A 19,545-nucleotide genomic window follows, 5' to 3' on the forward strand; every position below is an offset into this window, starting at 1 on the left:
GATTCGAATCACCAAGAATCACGAGCCTCAAAATTTTATACGAAGAGTAGAATGAAATTTGTGTTTAACCGTGGGAACAATAAGCTAACTTATTAATATTAATTTCTCAATTCGGTAGAAAGTAAAACCGCAAATCTGCAACAAAGTAACGAATAAATTTTTAAATATCGATTTCTTTGCTTGGATAACAACGAACATTAAGAGAAAGAACTTTCCAACAAATGCAACAAGTGAAAGAAACTCTTTGATTATACTCGGAGATCAATTGCAATTTCAGTCTTCCTTATTTTTAAGAACGTTGAATTCTTCTATCTAATTTTCAATCATAGATATCATTGGAAGATTGTTTAGAATTTTTTCAAGACGATATTACAGAGATTTCGATTCGATTAGTTTCTGAAATTATAGTTCAGAGGTTACGGTATAATTTCCATGATAAAAATGATATAGTATGTCTAATAAGAGTAGGAAAGTGTCTGTAAAAGGCGTTAATACGATAATTACCAGCGTCACGGTACTTTCCGGGGTTAAGAAATATTTACGAGCATTCCTTTATGAAAGGGACACCATAAACTATCTCTTAGATATTGAACTTGACTACGAGGAAGTCACGTTGTGCGTTCCACGTAGACACGTTAAGAATTATGTTTGCCTAGAGATAATAGCGAAGGGGAACGTGCACCCTTATTTTTTCTAATCTTTTAATTTCGATAAAATTTTAATAAAGAATGATACCTTTCGCGATAGACATAAACACGCGAAGTAATGCTTTTATCCTTTCACGAAAAAATTGTCAACGATCAGTGCATCTTCTCGATTTTTTATCCCCCCTTTGTACTTGTATATTCTTTTTTCGTCGTTATTTTACGATCAATCTTTAACGTGTTATCATACAAACAGCACGATCATTTATTATCCGTTCTCTTGATGGATCCAACAAAACCATTGGAAGCAGCGATCCTCGAACGTTTTGCAGCAACGTGCAACAAATTCGTAAAGAATAATGCACCTATACCGAAACAAGAACAAAGGATACTACGCGGAAAAAGGCAATCAAATATCAAATATCACAGGAATTAGAATAAAAATAAATACGTATTATTGTATTGGGTTGGCAACTAAGTGATTGCGGATTTTGTCATTAGGTGGTACTGATGCTGGTAAATAATGTGTGGAGGTTGACTGATAGAGGAGCCAGTGGGTGAATTTTTAATGGAAAAATATATGGAAATAAGTATAGGTATAAGTACAGATATAGTGTATGCTGATCCAGGTCCTCACTCTTCAGTGTTACAATACAATAGGAAGAAGGTGTTATAGAGAGCGCGTTTATATATTTATAGCAAAGGACATTAGCAAAAAGTTAACCTTGGTGTGTAGCTCTAGCTGAAGGCTACAAGAAACGGCAATAGAAATCTACTTGTAGCTCTTCTGTTTCTAGACCTTGTAACCCAAAACAAAATTTATATTCAAGTACACAATACTATGGATCTCTGCTTATTTTCAATTTTTTTCACTAAATTCTATTCTCTTCGTAACAGCGGTCTCCAGGTCACGGATATACAAAAGAAAAGGTGTAGAGTTTTTCTTGAAATTTAATTACTTCAACATAATGGCTAAGATTTTTGAAATAAGTCAATCTTTCTGAAAACTTGTAGAAACTCAATCTGTGATATTAACCGCTAACCACTCTGATGGTAAACAATCAATAAAAAGAAATATATTAGAACGAAACCTTAATTAACTTGTCACTGTATTCGCAATTATACGTTATAAGATGTGATGATCAAACATGAATGAAAACTAAATTTTCCATAAATTAAAAAATAACAGATCCGTTATGAGAACGAGACAAATTTTACCGATCGTATAATAATCAATATCGAAACGTTGGTAAACAGAACTGTACAGTGTTCGAGATACGTTTCGAGAACAGAGACAATAAAAAGAAGAGCGCGAGAGCAAGAAAAGAACGATGGTTGCTGTAAACGGAGCATCGTTTCCGCATTCGACCAGTATCCACGATCGCAGAACGAGTCGCCATAGCTCATTCTCGATCTTGATCCTGACCATGAAAAGGCCACGGCGCACACGGAGCACATACCGCTCGGACGTATTACGAGTTGTGGCCGCACGATATTATCGCGAACGAGAGGTGCGAACGTAACTTCGCCAAGAAGTGAAAATCACCTCGTTAATCTGCTCCTCGACTTATCTCGCAAGATCGTCCATTGCTTTCTTCATTCGGTCGCTTCCTCTATCGTTCTCTTATCTGTTTCACTTTCCTTCCTAATTATAATTATCGATCAAAACTGCTGAACCATTTTAACGAAGATGATTTCTCGCTGCTTGTTCTTCAAACGAGAAAGAAAGAAGATCGTGCTCTGATATTACGTGTAATCTTCGATGCGGGATTCTTTCGTGGCATTAATGGTTCTGTATATGGTAGCCGGGTTTGAGAATTTCAGAAAAAGGAGAGTAGAGGAAGTGTACAATCGGTCAGGAAAGTGTACGCGTGCCTATAGAATTTTCTGCACCTGATCTGTCAAAAAAGCTACGAACGTAACGTTTGTCACAGGGTCATTTGTATCTGCGTAGAATGCAATTGCCTTTAATGTGTTTTTGAAGGGAAGCGAAGAGATTAAAACGTTTAATTGAGAAGAATCTCGGAATACGAATATATCAGAGATTACAAAACCTTTAGTGTTTTTCATCATTGAGAAAATAGTAGGATATTATTTATAGGATATTGCATTATATTATTACAAATAAAAAGAAAGAAATATATAAAGAAGATATTAATATAATATTAAGCCTATTATTTCTATGATCTCATGTAGATATACCAAGTAATTTTTGTAACATTGTATTTTATACCTTTTTATTTGTTTTATTTTCAGAAAGGTGAAAGTGAATAAATTGTATTATATTGTGAAAATATGTGTCTTAATGTGCAAGAATATTAGTAGAGAACGTGTAATAACGTTCTTGCTGTAATATTTTATGTTTAAGGGATACATGTTGAAGATATAGAGAAACATTACGTAACTTGAACATTAAGTTAAACGATTTTGAGTTTTCTTTTTGCCTCTTCTATCGTTCCGATAATTCACTTACTCGAAGATTTTATGTGTTTATTAAAAGAAATGAATTATCTTAACATCGGATCTTAACGCGAAGATCATCTTCAGCTATTGATTTCCATATGAGAAAGGAAGGATTTCAAGATATCGTAGCGTGATATTACGCGTAACGAAAATCGATATAGATTCCTTTACGAGCATCTTAGACATCATGGCCTTTCGTAGCGACCATCTAAATTTGACAGAAAGTAAAAGAGATAAGACAAATATACAAATAAAATCGAATGACTTTCAGCCACTTGTTGCTAATTTTATTAGGGCATGTCAGATAAGAGAAAGATACAAGAAAATTGCAGTTGAAATGAAATCACTTCGAACCGTGGAAATCAACTTTCTAAGAAGATTTTGTTAGCAATGCTCTTTCACTTGCTAGTCACTTGCGTTAGAAATGATGAGCGTATTTTTCTTTCTATTACAGCATAAGAATTTTTATCACTTTCTATTTATTTTTATACACTCTCTCTAGTAGCCCATATTCTTAAAAGCATACGAACGCTTACATTTTCTCATAGATGTACATGGAGGACATGACAAGTTGTAATGTAACCCCGCTGATAAAATGAATTGTTTTGGATACTACGAACACAACAGATATTTTACTCTAAAGAAATACTCTAATTCAACGTATATATTACTTTGCATCTTCTTTTACTTTTTAATAATTTCATCTATTTTTGTTGTTTCTCGTCTGAGCCGCTTCTTCAATAATTTCTTCAGTAATTCTTCTCCCTTTTCAAATGTTAATTTCGCGAAGAAACAAGTGGATCGACATTGTGAATTTACTCTGAAGGTTGACTCGAACTTGCGGATTTTAATTGTGACTAGAAAGTAGGAAAATACAAAGATTTGATAGGAATTTTTCAGATTGTTATCTGAATCTGCCTAATCTCATTTTCACGACTGAAGAATGTTCATTTCTCTTCCTCTGGATTAGCAACATCACGGATTGGACGTTATCTCTTTCATCAAAGAGAAAATTAGTAGGATTAATTTACATTTGATTGGCGAGAAACAACATAATCATTAATTTTACCTACGAGACTTTATGGTTTGAAGATTATCTTCATAAAGGTCAAAGATATTACTTTCTGCGATGACAGAAAAGTATTTTATTCGATGAAAAGTGTCAGAACATTTAGATAAAGAAGAAATTCATTGGAGTTTTATTCGTTAAAAATTTCTTAAGAAATATAAAATCAATGTCCATTTTAGTTCCAATGTTCTCTAATTTCAATAGATCGCATTAATTCCATGATACGTTACGTTACGTTATTTTTTGGAAAATTTTACGAAATATATGAATAAAAAAGTTTTACAAGAAAACTAACTATTGTTGTTAGAAAAATACTGATAAGGTAACATAGTTTAATATTTTCTTAAATTTCGACTTGCAAGTCTTGGGATTTCATTTTAATTAAATTTAGTTTCGTTTTAAAACACGATAGTATGAAATCTCATTCATATTCATGATTAATTTAACATATATTTTAGATACAGCCTTAATATCGTTTATTGTAATTCTGAGCGAAGACGACTGGCTACTATTAATACTATTATATTACTACTATTATACTATCAAAGATTATCGTGGAAGCTTAATCAATCCGATCGTACGCAATTAAAGCAATATCCTGTCTTCTCCCGCTTACAGTCTTAATTGCAACCGAGATAGGTTCGTTCGCTGTTTCTTCGCTCGCTTCGAAACATTTGTCTATGTTAAAGTAATTACAGTGTACTCATTTTTATGCCATACTTGCGTAAAACATAATCAATATGAAAAATCAATTTTCTATAACGATATCACTAACAAATATATAAATATTTTCGAATTTCTAAAATCTTCGATACATTCAAATCTTCCATTAATCTTTTATCTTACAGTTCATAAAGAATATCTTTATGAGTATTCAATTTCTTCAATTCCGATTAACAACTAATTAATCGAAGTTACACAAGCAAAATTTCATACATAATTCGCTTCTCTCCCTCTAATACTTTTCGTATTTCCTATATAATCTACCACTCTTTTAGAGCTCTGTTCCTAACACAAACGAAATATCGACGATCGTCGTCAAATCGCCAGCAAAAGCAAGCATTGACGTTAACAGAGAAATCCATTGGAAATTAACCAAAGTTTCCTACAGGCTCGCCATCCTGGATCAAAAGTTAACGACCATAAGCCGCTCTTCCGCGCCAAAATAACACCCTTTCGACCACCAATGCTTACCACTCTACTCACATGACTTCCTTTCATACAGCACCCTCCCCGCCATCATGCACGATACGCCTTAGGAGCTTTATCCTCTTCAGCAGCTCGTAAGAGAACCGCGATTGAACTTTCATTTCAGGCGGGTATTCGCCAAGAACCGCTATTAATCCATTTCTCCGTCTCGAAGAGATATTTCATTCCGTTTATTCTGCATTCTGCCCCTTTCTTCCACTCGAACGTCATTCCCTTTCACTTCTCTCGACCACCTGCGAGACGGGTTATTTCGCTGGAGCCTCTTCTGCATTTTCTACGGGCTAGAGAGCGACCGTGATTTCCGTTTTCTCCTTGGTGAACGACCCATCGCTCGATTATCTCCTGGATTTCACGCGTTTTTCCTCTTTTCGAAGCATTTTTTTTTGTCTCCTCCCCCTTTCTTCGGGTTACGTTCGCTTCTTTACGGTTCCGACTCATTTTCCGGGTCGAGGGAGATAAAGCTGAAATTTCCTTTCTGAGTGATGGATAACGAGGACGGGGTTGAAGGATCCTTTTTCTTCGTTTTTTACACGGTTGCTGGATAATTAATCCTTTTGGCTGTGATACAAAGTTTGTAGAATACGACTGTCGAAAGTAGCTTGTAAATATTACCATAGGTACAGGATTAGCCAACGATATTAATTTTGATTGAAATTAAATATTCGCGGAGTATAAAATATCGTTTGGAAAGTTACGAAGTGAGGATTTTAATACGAGATCCATGTAAAATATGTTCACGGAGTTGGGTGAAGAAGTTTCTGGATAGGTCGTCGTGTGACGATTAATGTCTTTATTTCGGGCTAAATGTATTCATGCTATAAAAGGGTATTTCTTGCAACTAGGCCAAGCCATAACTCGAACGTGACAGAGGGAACATGAAAATTTCACTGGGCAAACATAAACTATCTCAAACGACGTATTTTCTGTGACAGTGGAACTGTTTCAAAGATCGAGTAAATGTTCTCATATTTATTTATATCGCAGCCTTCGCATATTTTCCATGTTTCATCAGTTTCATCAGGGACGACATAGGAAATAATATTCAACGATATGAAAACCGCTACAGTGGCCTCAGTAGACTATAAAGTCAACCCTACGATTAAACCTTAACTCTACCACGATCTTCGAGTATTTATGTTTCAATCTCGTTCCAACGAGCAAGAATATCCTTAACATTTTTAAAGAAAAGGTTAAAACGTAGATGTATCAATAGCGATTCTTTCATATTTTCTTGAAACTTGACTACTTTACTTTTTTAACGATAGAAGGGCTCGATCGTATCGAACACGAACCAGAAACGTAGCGGTATTTAAAATATGGAAATACGTATTAAGTATTCACTCAGCGAAAATCATATATTTTATCTAACCGAGGAAATGTCGCTCTTCCTGTCAATTAATTCATTTTCGTCCATTAAAGTATGCAAGACAAGGGAGATATAAATCAATCGATTTCGCATCGACTGATGTCGGTTATACTTAGAACTGAGCTAATGTTTAATAGTATTACTGATTATAATTAGCACGAGTCGTACAAAATTATCTGCATAGTTGTATTTTACAATATCTGCTCGATTGATCTTACCATAGTAATAGAGCGAAAGACGTCAAATTTCAGGATGTGATGAGTGAACGGAAGCGATTAGTGAGTTTTTTAATAGGTTCTTTTACGTTTTTTTTCCTCTAAGATTGTATATATTATTCCGTATTTTATCCCTCGAAGCTCGGAAGATATTCTAGTTACAGCGAAATATTGCTCCTAGCTCATTTTAATACCATTAGATCACGCGGAGTCAATTGATGAAAGATTAACAAGAACCTCTGTTCCTTATTCCTGTTTATTGGCCTTGCCTACAGGACGTGACGAGGTTCGATGTATCTTAGTCTCATCTCATTAATGCTTCTCCTATTCGTGGACCTGACATATTACGTCTTGATTTTGCTATGACAACCTGTTCTATGGATGGGCTTGTTATTCAATTTAAATAACTCGTATACGTGTAACTCTGACCATATCGATTCTAATAATTTTCGTTTGAACCAGTAACATCGTAATATGCTTGTACTTTTAGCGTATGCAGTGCATAGTATGCAGTGTACTTTTTAATAATTTTAATTTACGATCAATAGCAACGTGCTTTTGTCGGACATATTATCCTGAATCGTTCAGTTATTTTAAGTTTCACTTATAGAAATATATATCTGTATAAGTCGGATAATGGTTTTATTATTAAAATTTGAAAAGAATCAAGTGGAAATAGAAAATCGATTTTATCTTTCTAATTTAGATCGCTAAAAAGCTGCATCGTTGAACGGCTCGATAATATTCGAGTACCTTTTGCACAGTTTGAATTATTCATAGTTACGACCGCAGCTCGAAGAAAGTTGTTAAAAACCGGTGGTCGTAGAAACTTCATAAATTTAGATTTTTATTCGTCAAATGTATATTATTATATCCTTTTTATAAGTATAATATTGTAATACCAGGCAACGAGTACAATAACTAACGTTAAATCGAACTCGTTCGCATATCACAACACGATCTGGAAAGCGTACTTTGCAAAATGCTCCTGTTCTATAAAATTCACGTTACAAGTTATAACCATAATTTGTAGTTCGTGCCAGACTCCGTATCATATTTATAAATCGTCGATCTTTATCTTCTGCCAAAGATAACCGATTCGCTTCATTTTCCTTATCTCAGATTAGTATCAGCCGCGTCCAATTTTATTTCCGAATGAAATTATGCAATTGATTATCTGTAATTTTCAACGTGTAAAAAATTCACTCGAAACGATATCCTGTTTCAGAATCCAAGATATGGAAATTGGGTTCTATACGTACGACTCGTTAATCCAAATACGATTTAAAACATATTTGACACTGAATAATATTAAATTATGGAATAATCTTCGAATCACCTTGATATTATTGTTTTTAGACTCAAAGAAAATGGAAAATAGCTTCAAGTTTTTGTCACATTCTACACGTACTGTGCATATTAATTGGCAGGTGCATGGATCATTAAAGAGAAACTCCATAATTATGTTTTATTAAGACCTTTTTGCCGTGTATTCTTTGTTTGTTCTCGGTTTCATGAACGAAACCGATTGTTCCGTATGGAAACGAAAGTGAAACCAATACTACGTTAGGTCAACTGTTAGGTCGAAAGATATTTGTAAAATTTGTTACTTTGTATGAATCCTACCGTAGGATTTATCATTTTAACGAACAGTTTTGTTATGTTTGTTATGATTATCAATATACAAAAAATTATTCCTTTCACAATTTACTATTCTCGCAAATGATTGTGAATGGAAATTTTGTATATCTAACAAATAATAGCGTAGATAGATTTAAGAAGAGAACACAATCTTTTACATATATGAAAAGAATGATAATTACAGTTCGTTATTTTGATCTAAAATCTAACAACCAACAGCTGCCAGAAATAAATTAGTTAAGTATATATGAATAATAAGAAAAATTATTTTCTTTTCAAAGTTTGCCACGAATTATTCAATGCTCTCGATTGAAATATCTTTCTTCGTCGTAAATGACTTCGTTAACGAAAAGTACTTCGTTAACGATGATCTTGTTTCATTGAAAAGAGTTCTATTTTTAATGTTTCCGTTCTTACCTCTCATGCCCCTCTCCCCCAAAGATTACATTTACCAATCGTTCATATATAACGTGATTCACTTTTTGAAATTATCCTTAATGAGAGTGGCGCACAGTGAAGCCGCGGCAAAAAGGAATTCTTTTCTCATTGACAATAAGTAGAACGCTGGAAATGAGGTCAAGAGATATGAACTCTCCGAGCGAGGCGATGCATCCATTCCCTTCAAGCTACAGTCTAAACTATGATAAAAGGTTTTTGCATAGCATCGCTGTATATTCTGTGCGTATTTCTGTAAACTCTACTTTCCCACTTAAATAATTCATTTCACGCTTATTATGCGATATTATATCGTACGTATTTACATTATATCGTTGCATGCAAAATTTTTATAAAATTTATTTACTTACTTACTTTATTTAAATTAAAAATTTATTAAATTTTCCCATATTTATTTCATATACTTACGGACGAATTATTTTGAAAATATTGCGAAATTTCCACATAATTTACTGTACCGTTAAAATTTTTATAATTCCAAACTTGTAAATTATTGCAAATTTATTTATTTTCCCTCTTTAAATTATAAATTAAACTTCCATTTGTCACGTGTATTTCGCAACGCAAGTATCGATTATTTTACAGTTATCGCAATCTTTCGTATAATTCTAAACTCGCGAATTATCGTAACTTGGTAAACTGCAATCACTTTTCGAATTTTAACTTCAATTTTTTACCTATCGTCGTACTTTCCCACGCGGATTAATTATTTCTCAAATATTAAATTTATCATCAGAGATCCATCGAATAAGCGAATCCAATTTCTCGATCAATCATGCGTGCTTTAAGAAGCAATTACAGGTGCAAACGATTAACCTTCTATGCTTCGTAACGAGCAGTATAGATCGATGGTTCGACAGCATTAGAAATCGTAAACGCTGGTATTTCGAACGATAGCACGATTCTTCGAACATCTACCAGTTCTCATGAGAAGTTCGATGACCTACAACTCAAGTATGCAGCGGACGATGCGAGATCGAGGAAAACCGATTCATCAACATCTTCCTGCCCTGCACTTTCGATTTCCGATATACCTTATGAACTACGCATACTTCTGTACGCGTACTTGGAACATTTCTAATTATACGAATTGTACGACCGTTGTTATCTTAGAGGAAGATCGTCGGAAATGTTTCGTCCCATTTCACGCCAGCCACTCAATTATGAATATTTATAACCCGAAGCTATTTCGAGAATTCTGTTCGGCCACTTCTTTCCTCTCCCTTTATCGCTACCGTCATAACGATAAATCTCTTCGAACAAAGACGTTCCTTTGCGAAAAGAAAAACCTCCGTCTCAGCGAATTTATGCGATGAAAACGGAGAGACGGCTGTTTCTGTACAAGATACTTTCATCTTATAAGAACGACGAATAGCGGATAGCGAATAACGAATTAGCGGTAGCTACAGGTCAACTCTGAAGGCTTACATCTGAGTTGATTATATTTTAATTGAATGTAATCGTATTTTAAACGCTCTGAATATCTAAATATCAAATGTACAAACGAATGAGCCAAATTTTTCGCTGCAACTGAAAGTTTAGTTAAGAAAGAAAGAAAATAGCTGCAGAAAAGAAAGAAGATGTAGCAAGCTGTTCGATCGGAATATAAATTTGGCTATCTATGAAGCAGGTGACGAGATCCATCGTGGAAAATTATTTTGTCTTTAAACAAGATGCAATCGTCAGGACCAAACTTTGGAGTGCTACTTGTTCCGATCGATGTAACGCGTCTTATCCTACATCCACTTCCAATTAGTGGATCGGATACAAAAGTGACTCGACGATTAGATCTCGTCTAAAGACACAGCATTTTATCGCGATGGAATTCATCTGTTGCCTGATAGATCGCTTAAAAGTTGTAGAAAGCAACGGCGAATATCTCGATTGAGCAAGTTGCTGTACTTTTCTAAAAATAGACTTTGAATTTCAGATTAAGAAATTTGTACACCAAATACATCGTAAACAAAAAGATCCATCTCCGCAATTTGTGAAGTTTTATACGCGTTCAACGAAGCTTGCAGTCATTCTCCTAGAGAAAAATGTGCGTTGTAATGGAATATTTTTCGCAATTGATTTACCTTGCAATTAGTGACTGAATTTCACAATCCAAAAGCAATATGTATCCAAGTGGACAAAGTACTATTTCGAAATAAAAATTGCATATGTTGAAATAGGACAAAAAGCCTATACACGTATACATATCAAATAGAGACGAACGTGAAATTCAACACGCAGACACACAGGCCTGTGGAATTTAAAACTACCATTTAAAAAATTCAGGCATTGTCATATTTATCACATCTTTGCAATACATTTGTTCGTGCAATCCACGCACAAAATCGCGCGACAAACTACCTGTTAAGTTGACGTGTAAAAGTTGCAGATTCGTTTCAACGCGAAACTAATTAACGACGATACACGCGTTCCTTGAACAATTTAACAAAATCGCAGAAATTGAACAGAACTTGATAACCGACTTTTATTGTACAAATATGTGTTTGTAAATGCGTGTACACGTATTTCATAGACAGAGAATTAAATCGGCGTGGAAGACACATTTGAAATTCAGATACGTTAGCGAAGATACGTAACTACAGGAAGAAGGCGGCGATTGATCGATGCGATCGTAAAACGACGGCGCAACAAATTGGGAACAGCAGCTGCATTAAAGAGGGAATCAGAACGACGCGACGCGACGCGGCAGATCCGGAGCGGTTAATTAGCGTGTTACGGGCAAACGAGGACCCTGATACCGTTACGTATCTCGCGAATGCGAAATGCTACGAGCTGGAACGATAATCATCTAACGATATATACACACACGCTCCACGCTTTTCCCCTGACTGTTGGCTCTTTGTGCGTTCGCTCTCACACCTTGACCTTCTTCAACCGGGAAGTCTAGCCTCCCTTGAAGGATATTCGCATCCGAAGGACGCCATAATGCGTACATACGCGTGTACGCGCATTGTGTTTCTACAGTCTGCCAACCAATTTAGGAATTTACGCGATTTGCACGATTATGGTTAAATATTTTTTTTCTTTCTGATTTTAATTACACCGGGAAGATAGTTGGGGCGCGAGAATGTACATTTCAGATCTCTCAAGACTATGACTCGAGCACGTGTTGTTAACGACGAGTACACACATCGGTTTCTACACGTTTAACATTGTTATCTTTGTACCCTTGTGTCAAAAAAACAGAGGATTTTCTCAGGCAATTAGGATCGCTGCTTTTCTTATCACGAGTGGATTAAGGATTTTTATCGTTTCTTCGTTTGCAAATACAGCTAATGTTCGGTAATCGTTAGCGGTGTTTTGTGATGAGATTTATATTCATTCATTTATTTAGTCGACTTCGAAAATCCGTTATTTATAAGATATTCTGCATTTTAAATATTCAGGAAAATATTGTTGAAATCCATCGATTTGGAATAATCAATTTTGGAATTTAATAATCAATCTCGTATTACCAAAAGTGCCCTCTCATTTGATTCTAACTCTAAATATGTATTTTCGCGCGCTATTGAACATTTCAAAAATGATTCTTTACTCGATTTTCTAGAAGATTTCATGGATTTACCAACCATATTCAAGAAACTTATATTTGTGAACCGAACAGGTGGTTCGAAACGAAGGAATGAACGAAGATGAAGTCGTGACGAAAAGAGAAAAAAAAATTGAAACGGACGTTCTTCTCTAACCATAATAACACACGATGGCGTGAACTTCCGCGTAAAACAGTTTCGTTTATAAAAAGGGGGAAAGTGTTATTTTAACCTGTAAACTTCGAACATGTTATGGTAAACCTTGTAATTTCTAGCTTTAATTTTCCCAGGAACAATTTATAAAGAAAAAAAATGTTAATGGGTCTACTTGCACTTTAACCTGAATTATTAGTTTCTTCCATGGGAAATTAATATTCCGCGATGAAAGTAATCAGGATGGCACGTAAGCAACACGTAAGGCGACTTTCTATTCAATTTCGAATATCACTTTCTTGATAAAATATCGCGCGAGTTATTCATCTATCGAATATCTATCGCATCCAACGACAGCTTCAAGTTACACACCAAGTTTCCAACTATGCGTTGGTGCAAATATACAAGTTATGTGACCACGAGAAAGTTCGAAGGAGATGTAACGGAGTGAAAAACTCACCGGATGAGAGTTGATTTGCCGACAGGATCTCGTCTTCGCCAGGTTGAAGGCGAACTTCCATTTTTCGCAGACGCGAGTGCAGCTCTCTTGTGTGCAAAAAGAGGAAAAGGGTGCTGGAAATCGCGATAAGAGCGATCAGCTCGATGGTCCTGCAAAAGAATAACCGAATCAAGCGGCTGCTTCTACATAACAAAAAACAACGATCTAATGTTATTTTACAGGTTTGTGATTCTTCGGATTTCAATCGCGTCATTAGCAAAGATTGCCTTTGGTTTCCACGTTTCGTGAACGTTCTGGTTCGCTTCTTCGAGCCAGACTTGACAAGAATATATTTGTTCCCAAAGAATCACAAATACGTCGTCTGATGGTCGTGAATGCGTAATATCGCAAAAATTGGTTACTGGTACGTTCCTCGCGTGGTCTTTAATGCGCATAAAAATTCGTTACACGTTCGTTTAACATTCACAAAAATTTTCTAACGCAAATGAGCTACTTTACTTAGGCAAGAAACTTTCAATTCCAGGTACATCCTTCTAAACGGATTAATTGGTAGAATTGGTTTCGGCAAATATTGACACCCGTGTAGCCTTAGATCCGTTAGCTTGGTCGATTCCTAATCTCTTTGCAAGAGAAGACTTTCCATCGTGCAAATAAAGGCAGAACGAGAAAACATTCGAGAAACTGTGGATGTCCGTTTTCCCAAAGCAACGTGTCACGAGCGGACTGTCATGTGGGTTGTCGTCGCCGGAGGAAACAGGGCATGGCAAGCAAAGTTATCTGTCCCGTAATTGATCATTCTGTTCGCGGAGATGGTTCACGTGCGACCTGGTTTCAAGCGATCCCACGTCGACCGTGAAAGGACGACCGTCACCAGGGAGATACAAAATTGCGCTCCGATGTTACAGAGAACTCGAACATTTCTTCGTTGCACGCCGTGTGCGGTTTGTAACTTCACGGAACGGCCGTAATTACGGCAAAGGATGACAAAGTAAGGAATCCGGGGGAATTTCCCCCGGGAATGACGACACGTCAAAGTGTCTGTGTGAACAGGTTTCCAGGTGGAAAATTTCAGTATTATTGAAACTCGAATGGTTTGAATTACGTTAAAATGCGTATAAAGAAAATTCAATCTTATATTGTAGGTGTAATCATACTGCCGACCATAAGCAATAGAGTCAATCTATGTATAGTTATATTTGGAAAAGTGTATTAAATTTGACTTCATTTAATATTTTATTTGGTGTAACGGGACATTTATTACATTTATTGGAAAATGTCTATTCAATTTTATTTTATTTAGTATTTTCTTTGACATTTTATTCAATACCTTTTTGTTACAAGATACGAATATCAAAGAAAAATGTAAATTATTCGTTCTTTCCGCTAAAAATCAAGCAAAATAATTACAAATTCAAACAACGTACTACGTACGCCGAATCTGTTTAACGTATCCGTCAGTTTAGTCAATTCTCACTGATCTTCGATTATTTCCTCATATTCCAGTCGTTTTTAATAAAATCCAAAGTTTCTAAAAATTAATACCACTTACTTGAATTCGTTTCACGCGCTCAAGCAATTTTTAATCAAACCGAAAATTTCTACGAATTAACACTACTTTACATTAAAACCATCAAACAGAATTTGAAATTTTGCTTGTATTTCGAAAAATTCCAAAAAAGGTGGTACATCGTAAGGAAGACCATGCTACATCTTTCTTCAAATACAGTTACATCTAGTGCAACGTATATTTCCACGTTTCAGATGCATCCGTATCTTCATCACGTCATCATACATTTTAAATATGCATATAGCAGAAACAGCATCGCTTTCCGCTTCATTAAATTAATTCAACAAGTTTATTATAATTTGCAAGCCGGGATAAACGACGCGGCTAAAACGTACAAACCGTGCAACAAGTAGTATCATGTCGACATCGATCCGGGCTATAAAATTTTCCGTAATTACCATCGACTACACGTTATCGTGATGATCGTACTCGATGAAAGAATAATCTATTTATCACCATACCAGTTTTTCCCCCATGCAGGAAGTAATCACATCAAACGTCGGTTGTTTCGATTCCGCGATCGACACGCGTTTCGCATCTCATTGAAACGTTTCTTTAGAAGCGATCCCTCGTCTATTTCTCACGTCGTACGGTAAAACGTCATCCTCGATGACGTTCTTTTCAACCAGTTCGGACGTTGACACACGCGGAACGCCATGTGTCGCATAACTTTATAATGGTTTACGATCTTTGAACGAGCAAAATCGTGACCGCGAGAACCGGAAATTCCGGTAAAAGATTTCTTGTATCGCTTACACGATTTAGAAGCGGGTTCTGCGGAAGAAGAAGAAAAGAAAAGGCATCTTTTCATAGGACAAACGAAGCGGGAGTTCGCGTAACGTTATCGCACGAGCTTTGCATAATTTCTAGGAATTACGTGATTCAATTTCATCGATTTCTCCATTGAAATTCTCGAGATTATCGGGTTCGAAACGAGATGATCAACGACGATATCGATAAACGAGTTTGGATAAAGATACGAAGTGTGAATATTTCTCTTTCTTCTTTTTTTTTTTTTTTTGAAAAAGATTTTTTACCAATTTTTCTAATTACTTGAAACAGTAAAATTTGTTATTACGGTTGGTGATAAATACAATTATTGATTTGCGAATTAATAAATTTATTTAGAGATATGTATTGGCATATTTGACTTAAGTTTCTTGAAACGTTTCGTAATACCAAACACCGTTGATTGTAAGCTTTTCGAAGGTTTAGATTATCGTTTTTGTTGCTCTTATTTGATAATATTATCCACTGTTGCTTGTTTATAATTCTTCTGCGAAAGCAATCCATGTAAAAGTTTTCGTATACTTTTTCTGTGATCTTCAAATATATTTTAAACTGAAATTATGTAAGTATTATAATTTGTTTGATAATATGCAATTATTACAAAACGGTTTGTTTATCAAAATTTCAATTCCTTCGACAGTAAATATGAATACATATTTATTTATTATCTTCTGCATAGAAATTATACAGCGTTAAATAAATTCTAACGACCAATGGTATAAAAATATCTACTCGAACATCTTCTTCTGTGTAGACATAGTGAGAGGCATAGTGGCGTAGGTTAGTGTAAGTCGGTCCACCGCCATTCCTTACAATTCATTATATCTTTCCAAACCATAAAAACATACCACAATAAAGTCATAACTTAATTAACTAAACGACGCTTTTAAGAATCAAAGTACGCGATTAAGTTCAAATTCACGAGATCTTCACTCACATCGTTCTACGATTCTTTTCTCTTTTCTTAAACACTTCCATAAGCTTATCTGTCACTTGTCAGTCACCAACAATAAGCAAGTACTACACGATTCTTAGCTCGTCACCTTTCTCGCACTAAAAGTACAAATTCTTTCTACCACTCGTCAAACGATCTTATTAAAGTCAGATTTCAAACTTTCCAGCGACGATTCAAGTTCCTACACTTTTTGCCATAAAAGTACAAAATCTTTTCCTCCCATCGTCGAACGATTGATACGAAACTTTCGAGCTCTTACTTTCTAAAGCGTGGAACGTTTGTCACGGTGAAATTCGAACGTTCGATTCGGATTATGTTTAAGAGAATGCAGGCTGACCGCGCGTGGAATAGTCGAGTTTCCAGATATCCTCATTATGCACGATGGCCCTTCCCGCGTCCCATGTTCTTTCACTAACGCGTTCCTAGGAGCTTACGGTTCCCTCGTGTTCGTGTGTCGTTGACACCGCGTCCCGCGACCGATACCGTTCGTTTCTTGTTTTCTTTTATCTGGACACGCGTTCGTTTCTTCCGACGCGATTGTCTGGACCGTTTGGACATCCAAGCGGTTTCTACGGCGAACAAGATGCGCTTCTTTGTAACCGAGGACGTGTACAGGGAAACCTATGGTTGGTCACCGGTCAAGACGTCCATGCGAGAATCGATCCTTCTAAACGATCCTTCTAAACGATCCTTCTAAACGATCCTTCTAAACGATCCTGATGGTGATGCATGAGAAAGACGGTAGATTTTTAGTAGGTACAGATCCTCTGTTCGTAAGCGATTTGAAGTGATCCTCCTGCTGCGAAGAATGTCCGTTATTGCTCAGAAGTACCTCGCATGTTTGTCCGTTTTTAATAAGACGTAATTCAGCCGTTTCATGATCGATGTTGCACGCAGCCTTGTACTTCTTCAGCGGAATAAATGCAAATTGCATTTCCGACAACACGATCCTTCGGTAACAACCGCAGTGATCTTGTAAACCGAAGGAGAACGATAAAGTGAAGTATCGTATTTTAACAAGTTATCAAACTGTATATATTGCAAATTTCTTTGCTACTGGTAATGCTGTTGCTAATTTTTTAATAAAATGAAGTATTGTTGATTATTATAACGATTTGTTACTAAAAATATTAAAAATGTAATATTAATTTAATGAAATGTATGGATAATAGACTTTATTTAATGGAATATTTTGAATGATCCACGAGTTAACTGTCGTTTAGGGAAATAATGTTTTAAATGAAAGCTTATTGACACTAAAAATACAAAATGATTTTTCTGTTTTATGAAAAATTGATACTTTTAAAATCTCTTTGACTTTTTAACTGCTTTGTTCGACACTGGTGAACTTCTGCTAAAAATATTTTCTTATGAAAATTTTTCCAAACTATCGATACAAATATGATAGCGATCGATCGCTCTGTAAATGAGTAATAATATAATCGATAAAGAGAAAATTTGTCTTTCACTTCAAAATGAATCTAGGATGATTTTCTTCTGTACCATTATAAAAATCCTAATACTTATGAAAAGGATTATACATTCTCCACGATAAAATCATTTCTAAAATTATTTATTATATATTTTAGAATAATTTCATTTTAGGCAATCATTCATCTATATCGACATAATTCTCCAGATATCCTGCTGATAAATCAATTGAAGTTTGAGATCGAGCAAATCCGATGTACCACAAGATCATTGTTGGCTATTGTTCTCGCATAGCAACAATCTGGTGATACTTTGGATTTTCTCGATTTCAAGCTTCAATTGACTCACCGACAGAATATCTGAAGAATTACATCGATATAGACGAATAATTATCCTGTAGCTGCAGAATTTGATGAAAACGAAGATTAAGTGTAACGCATGGGTAAATTTGATCGCTGCCATTTTTCTATCTTTGCATAGTCGTCTTTTACAACTTTCCCATCCCAGTTTGATTGAATGCTAATAAGATTTTTGTTCCTTCAGAAATATCCTGCTTCCTAAGTGTTCTGCAAGAATTTTTCGTTCGCAAGGAGATCCAATAATGGCCATTTCTCAACATCCTCCTTTACCTAATAATATTGTGATAGTCGTGTTCCATTACTTAAATAAGCAACTTTAATTGAAATACTTTGGCAAATCATTTTTGCTCGATCAAACATTACCTCGACAGTCTTAACAGCCTGCAACACTATGTATGTAACTACACGCATAATGTGGCACATGCCACATTCTCCTCCAGCTTTGTTAAAGCAATCAAACATGCAAATCTAATTTAACAAAATAGACATTTTTTGATACTCGTACAGAGTTCAAATTGAATTACGCAAAATTATCTTCGTGTTCTGTGTCTTCTGTACATTTTTAGTTTTCCTTTGTACAGGTAACCGTTGATGCAACAGTTAGTTGCTCTAACGAGCCTGGGAACATTTTGCCAAGTGATCGAGATAAGCGTACTTGATTATAACTAGGTTGCACAATAGCTTGTGAATTTAGGAGAACAAATTGTAATGAGTTATTCCTTATATTTATAGGGAATGGACCGCGATTGGAGCTTCAATGAAACACAATTTCAGGAATTTGGCACGAAGAGAATTTCACTTTTTAAGATACGATTTAATAATCATGGAAAAGTTATTTCGATTTATAGTAAATGTGTTCTACTAAAAGAAATTTTGTTGACGATAAACTATTTGGGCTGTAACAAATTATCCTACGATCCTGTTAGCGAGACAAGTTATTGCTTGTAAAAGGAAGCTTTTCAAGCCGTAAGTAACGAATAGCAGTAACAGCTTCTGAAAACTAGAAAAACAAAGAATTTTATCTTTTCTAATAATGGTAACAGAATATTAACTTAATCGATGAAATTCATCATTAAAGAGTGAAACTAAATGAAGCTCGACAATTTCTTATTATTACGTTCATACAATCTCGCTTCTCTATTCTACTAATCGTGAGATATCAAACACTTAAAACGTTCTTTTAAAAGCGACAGGACAACATTCATCGTTAGTGCGTCAATTTT

General features: G+C 35.3%; 1 protein-coding gene across 5 annotated transcripts in view; it reads right to left on the reverse strand.

Moving 5' to 3' along the window:
• The window catches only part of LOC122568930 (heparan sulfate 2-O-sulfotransferase pipe), a 122,073-nt gene that overhangs the window by 61,866 nt on the left and 40,662 nt on the right, over positions 1-19,545 (reverse strand). For all 5 annotated transcript variants that reach the window (XM_043729245.1, XM_043729247.1, XM_043729246.1 and 2 more), the window contains one exon: positions 13,222-13,370. In XM_043729245.1, the coding sequence (XP_043585180.1) occupies positions 13,222-13,282 (61 nt within the window). In that variant the 5' untranslated portion in view covers positions 13,283-13,370. The remainder of the gene's footprint in view (positions 1-13,221; positions 13,371-19,545) is intronic.

The sequence above is a fragment of the Bombus pyrosoma genome, linkage group LG7, assembly GCF_014825855.1.
Source record: "Bombus pyrosoma isolate SC7728 linkage group LG7, ASM1482585v1, whole genome shotgun sequence".
NCBI lineage: Eukaryota > Metazoa > Arthropoda > Insecta > Hymenoptera > Apidae > Bombus > Bombus pyrosoma.